The 5,826-nt window shown below is 44.3% G+C and overlaps 1 protein-coding gene across 1 annotated transcript in view; it reads left to right on the top strand.

Moving 5' to 3' along the window:
- Nucleotides 1-5,333, top strand: part of HABP4 (hyaluronan binding protein 4) — a 38,998-nt gene extending 33,665 nt beyond the window's left edge. Inside the window, exons 7-8 of the mRNA XM_004684913.2 lie at nucleotides 2,351-2,536; nucleotides 4,037-5,333. Coding sequence (XP_004684970.1) covers nucleotides 2,351-2,536; nucleotides 4,037-4,093 — 243 coding nt within the window. The 3' untranslated portion in view covers nucleotides 4,094-5,333. The remainder of the gene's footprint in view (nucleotides 1-2,350; nucleotides 2,537-4,036) is intronic.
- Nucleotides 5,334-5,826: the final 493 nt, after the last annotated feature.

The following is a 5,826-nucleotide window of genomic DNA, read 5'->3' as shown; positions in this document are numbered from 1 at the left end:
TAAGTGACAGTGCATTTTCTGCTCTACAACTATGCTGTGCGAGGTTCTTCATTTTTTTGCCTTGTAAGGGAGGTACAGTGTTTCCTGAACAAAGCCATTTCAAAGGATAACTATGCTGTATTTCCATGACTGGATTACATTCAGCTCTTATTTGCAATAAGAGCAGTTCGTTGGGAACAGTTGATAATATTAAACTAATTTGGGTTTTGTGCTCTGTGAAGTCTTGCTCCTGGTACTCCAGCAGCTTCGTTCCCTCTGCATCACTACCTGCCTCTCTGGAGAGGGCCATAAAGAGCCTGACAGTGTTACAGGCATCGCTCAAAACACAGTTATGCTGCGGGACAGCTCAGAGCCTTTCTCCAGCGAGGACACCATTTTTCACTTTGTATGTTCAGTTCTCTAGTGGAGGCCTTAGCTTTGAAAGTATCTGACTGCATATATTGAATGAGGATGGTCAACAAATCCTATTTTAAAAAGATTTATTTACTTATGCATAGAAGAACTGGAGTGTAGGCCAGAGCTGGGGGGTGGGGGTGAGGGGTGCAGGGGAGAGGGGAAAGGATTCACCAGAGACTGAGTGAGGAACAGAACAGAGGAATTTACTGAAATAAACTGCCAAGGGGAGCAGCAGGCGGGAAAGGAGAGGTCTGCTGTGCCATGTGGGTCACCTCCCTGGCTGGGGATCAAACTCAGGCCGTAGCACTAATAGTGCTGAGACTTAACCCCTAAGCCACCAGAGAGGCTTCCTGGTCAGCAAATCATTTAATCACATTCTGCTTAAGTGACTGAATTTAAGGGTTTGCTGAAGCATTCTGACTTTAAAATTTGGTCATGCAAACACCACTGTTTTCTAGATAATGGCCAGCCCATGTGTTAATGGTAGTGGTGAGTAAACTCTTTCTTTGCTAAGTATTTATTGACTTCCCACTTGAAACCCAGGGATTTTATGTTACATAAATTTGTCTGTGAGCCCATTTACCCTTTGGTTTGTTGGGTTTGAATGAATACTTTATTAGGATCCCCTCCCCCTCCTGTTTTGGTCACTTCAAGCTCTTCGAGGCCTTACTACAAGAAATGGCTTTTTGTCAATTCGGGAAGCCAGAGCCATCTTATGGTGGAAACCTCTGTGAAGTGTTTTTACAAGGCCATCAGCCAGCTGGATTGATTCTTTTCCTGTCCACTTTCTTTGTTCTTTTTGTTCTGGGGCATTGTAAATAAAGCTTTGCCTAAAACAAATGTGCTGTCAGGATGTGCAATGTGCAGCTGACATGGTAGGTAAAAATAGAAGCTGCTCTTCCTTAATCCACACCAAATTCATCCTCCCTGGCTCCAGAGAGTGTTCTTCTGGAATATTTGAAGCAACTGGGTTAGCTGAGTCATCCCACTTGGTCTCAATAAAAGGCATAGCCTTAGTCCTTTTGAATCTTATGGCACTGAAGATTTTAGCCAGGAATTGTTCTTAAAGCAACAGAAGCAAAATCCTAGGGGTCACTGGTTTACAGTCTTCTAGGCACTCTAAGATAAGAGACAAAGCTCTAGAAAAATACCTCTTGTTTGTGGGGAGCTCTGTGGTCTGTACCATTCTGACCTAATGGTAGTTTGTGAAATGAACTGAGCCCTTCAAGTGCTTTTACCTTTGACTGTTACTCAGCGTTCTGTAGTAAGCAAAAAAGGGCGGGGGCTAAAGCTAGACCTTCCAGTTATTTTCTAAAGAAGGTAGTAGTTTACAGTTTGCCTTTTTTTTGTTTATCATAATTCAGTACTTCTGACTTGTTCTTCTCTTGTGAGTTGTAAGAGTCCATCTACTTAAGGTGTCCACTTTCTTTTTAGCATGAAACTGTGACAGAAACACAATTATTGTACTTCATACAGTTTTTAACATAAGGTATTTGTAGAATCAGCATCCACATTAAAAAGAGTTTCTCAATCAAGTTCTATTCCAGGAAGGTGATATTCTCATTTATCTTAGTAGTATTTGTAAACAAATAAAAGGCAGAAATAAAACTTTTAATCTTACCAAAATATACTTCGATTTAAAACATTTATATTGAGTGCTGTTAGTCATGTCAAATCTTACCACTTAACCTTTAGTACCACAGAAATTTGGTTTCACTTGAAACAGATTAAAGATACTTGGAATAGGACTGAGAACTGCAAGGAAGCCACCAGCACCCGCGCCGGGGCTGAAGCAGGGGTGTCACTTCGCCCTGCCACACGCAGTGGCCTGTGGCAGTGCCAGCTCAGGGAGGCTGCCTTTTCTAGCCTGCTGCCATCCCAGCTCTACAACAGGGAACCCAGATAGTGTCCATGTTGGTGACTGTGTGTGTGTGTTGCTGTCACTGTGTTTCAGATGGTGAAGGATGACTATGAGGATGATGCCCACGTTTTCCGGAAAGCGGCCAATGACATCACATCCCAGCTGGAGATTAATTTTGGTAACCTCCCTCGTCCCGGACGTGGAGCCAGAGGTGGCACACGAGGAGGCCGGGGAAGGATCAGAAGGGCAGAGAACTATGGACCCAGAGCAGAAGTTGTGGTGAGTGAGTGTAGGATGCTTTTCTGAAGGAAGCGAGAACATGCAATGCCTTGGGCCTACACATTCCAGTTCTGGAGGGTCATCAGTTTTATTGATTCCTCCTGTCTCGTATGGGTCTGAGGTTGGGATATTTGGATGATGTCAGCATCATGAATGTCAGGGATAGAGTATTTTGAACCCTTGGCCTCCGAGGGCCATCAAGGAGGTCTAATCTGCCATGAATACATACTCACAAATGAGGAAAATTTACTCACTTGCATCAGATGAGAGCCCAAGCCCAAGCGTGGGACTGAGCCAGAACACCTGACAGTTGCGTACTACCTTGGTCTGCTTGTCCTCTCTGCATCCTCGTGATGCTTACAGGGAGCGCAGAATCCATCCTGAGATGGACCCACCCCCCAGGCTAACTCAGATGTCGCACCATGGGGCTTCTACACCTGTTGCCCCTTCTCTTACCGTGCCTGCTTACCTAGAATAGCTCCTCTAACTTCATCTCCTCAGAGGCTTCTCTGAGCACATTTCCCTTCTATAACAGGTCAGAATCTTTGAGCAAAGAATTTTGTTTGACACATGTGTCCATTTCTAATTGTATCTAGTGTGTTTGTTGGTCAGTGACAACTGTCTCTAGAGTAGACACAGAAACTGCCTTTGCTCATTATTGCTTTTCCAGTGTCTAGCACAATGTAAGCATAGAGCAGGCACTTCAGAAATGTTTCATGAACAAAGATTTGAATGCCTATTGCGTGGGGTTGGACTCCAGGCCCTGTAGCCCTCATGTTCCACGGAACAGCCCCTTTTCTATGGCTGGTCTTGGAAATGTTTCTTCTGCTGCATGATTCCCACTCCAGGGAGCAGCCCCTGGGAGAAGTGCCTAATTTGTTATACCACAGTGTTTTTCCCGGGTACATTTGAGGCCAGGTCGGGAAAAGAATCTGTTCTAGGAATAGAAAATACTCTTTTCCAACAGCACAGTTTCAGCACCAGTAGTACTGACTGTGGAGGGGAGCTCCGCCTCTCCTGCTGCCCACCTGTGCGCTTCCAGCTTAGAACTGCCCTGGGCAGCCCTCCGTCAGGGTTAAGGTGCACTGAGAAGTTACTAAGTAGAGACGTCAGTAACAGAGGGAACAGGGCCCACCGCAGGGGGAGTCAGTATAATTGGTCAGGTAAGGTTTTCTGGAAGCATCTCCTGGAAATAAGATCAGGTAGTGAAATGATCAAAGAGCACAGATCCCACAGCACTCTTTCTCCGGAAGCTCCTGAGGATAGGACCTGTCTTTAATTATCCTATTATCTTTTGTGTCTAACACACAGAAAGCAATCTGTCATATTTATTGGATAATGAATGGATAATGAAAGTGCCAGGTATAAAAAGGGTCACTCAGTAAGACTTGGAGGCAGGCACTGCCAGGTTCTCTGCAGAGCGGGTATGAGCTTATCTGGGAGAGACCAGGCATCAAGGTGGCAGTGGGGGAAATGATGGTTTTAAAACTTGTTTTTCAGACACAAGATGTTGCTCCAAACCCAGATGACCCTGAGGACTTTCCTGCTCTGGCTTGAGAGAGCCCCATTTCCCTGGCAACTTAAACAGCATGGCGTACCTATCAAGAGACTTTTGCTGTGGGGGAAGAGAGTCAGACTCTAAGAACAATAGATGTTGCTTTTTCCCGTGAAGTGTGACTTCATTGCACTTTTTTGGCCTAGAGGTGTGGGATCTGGATTTTTCCAGACACTCAGGGCAGCAGTTCTCTGCGGGGGTTCATCTGGAACTTTCCCGAGAAAGTGGAGAATGGTGATTATTTTTTTATTGAAGGAATTCCAAATGAAGTTTAGAAATAATGTTTAAATATTATTTTACATAGAGTTTGTATTAAATCCTCCATAGGCATAGAGGGGAAAATTGTAAAATAGAATTACTGAGACTCCTTAGTAAGTTGTATAAATTGTAGCAGAGGGCTGTGTCCTTTAGCTTTATAGAAAATTCATATAACTGGACCATTTAAAGCAGTCACAGCCTACTTTTCAGAGACCAAGAAATTAAATACAATTGTATTTATTGTTCACTTGTAAATGTGATTCTCTCCTATAATTTTTTGAGTTCTGGTTTTCATTTAACCTAGCAGCTCTTGGTCAGCCACTCGGTTGTACACTTAGCAACAAGAGAATTAGGGCAAAGTATTGATAGTTAATGGCAATTTAAACTACCTCGTGGCTTCTGTGTATGTACGCGCACATGCACACACAGTGTAAATGTGCATACTTTTGTGTGGTTTTTTGGATGAGGATTACATATATATGGTTTTTAAAATCGTTATTTAACTCATCAATTAAATGAGAAGGGGTCCAGGCAAAAGCAGTGTAACTTACCACCAGACCCTGTCCCTCGAACTGACTGTCAGAACTCAAAAGCTTCTGTCCTTATGTTGGGCAAGTTTGTAAATAATATTTATTGAACACCTATGTGCAGTTTTTCTCACTCAGTGTTTACGACAGTCAGATTCCTGTTTCTTGCCTTTAGTGAAGGGCTGGGGTTAGAGGTTCACTCACCCACAGAGTCCCACCCTAACAGAGAGCTGGATCTGCAGCACCCTTGGTGTGGAGTAGGGACTGGGGGAGCAGTCACAGCTGCCGGAAGCTCTCCTGGCTTTGCTGATGAAACCGCAGTGCCGTTTACCTCTTGTCAGTTAATGTGCTTGTGTTGACATCTGAACCTTGGTCCCGGGATCTGTGCTTTGCTATACTATCTAAGGTGGTTCTAAGCTTAAACCAAGTGTAAATAAAAGTTGGTATTCCCTCCTAACTGTGTGTGTAGAGCTGAATCTTTTGGGTCATAAACATGAAGAGAGAAAGGGCTTCCCACCATGAGAAGAGTCCATGATTTATTGTATTGTCAGAGCTGAACCATGATCCTCAGGGAAGCAGCTATTTGCTGTGGTGCGACAGGCCACGTTTGGTCTCTTTATTATTAAATCTGTCAGCTCCCTCAGTCATATTAACTGGTGGTTTTACTCCCTTCACCTATTAAAGACAATGAATGTGAGCACCTGATAACATTGTTTTATGTAGTGAATGAGGGTTTGACCATGATGGCTGGTGCAAGGTGAGACTGTGGTTCCTCGGCAGGCTCACCTCTGTCAGGTGGAGTCATTTTGCTGTGTGGGCTGGAGTCTCTGCCAAACCCCTCTCTCTGAACATCTCTCCTGGTCTGGCCTCTGGGTCTACTTTCTGTAACATGTCCTGGTGTGTGAGGCTTTACCTGGCTCTCTGTCCCAGGGCATCTTTACATAAGTGGT

The sequence above is a fragment of the Condylura cristata genome, unplaced genomic scaffold, assembly GCF_000260355.1.
Source record: "Condylura cristata isolate star-nosed mole 26May11 unplaced genomic scaffold, ConCri1.0 scaffold00017, whole genome shotgun sequence".
In the NCBI taxonomy this organism is placed as follows: Eukaryota; Metazoa; Chordata; class Mammalia; order Eulipotyphla; family Talpidae; genus Condylura; species Condylura cristata.
This window is presented reverse-complemented; position numbering and strand designations above follow the sequence as displayed.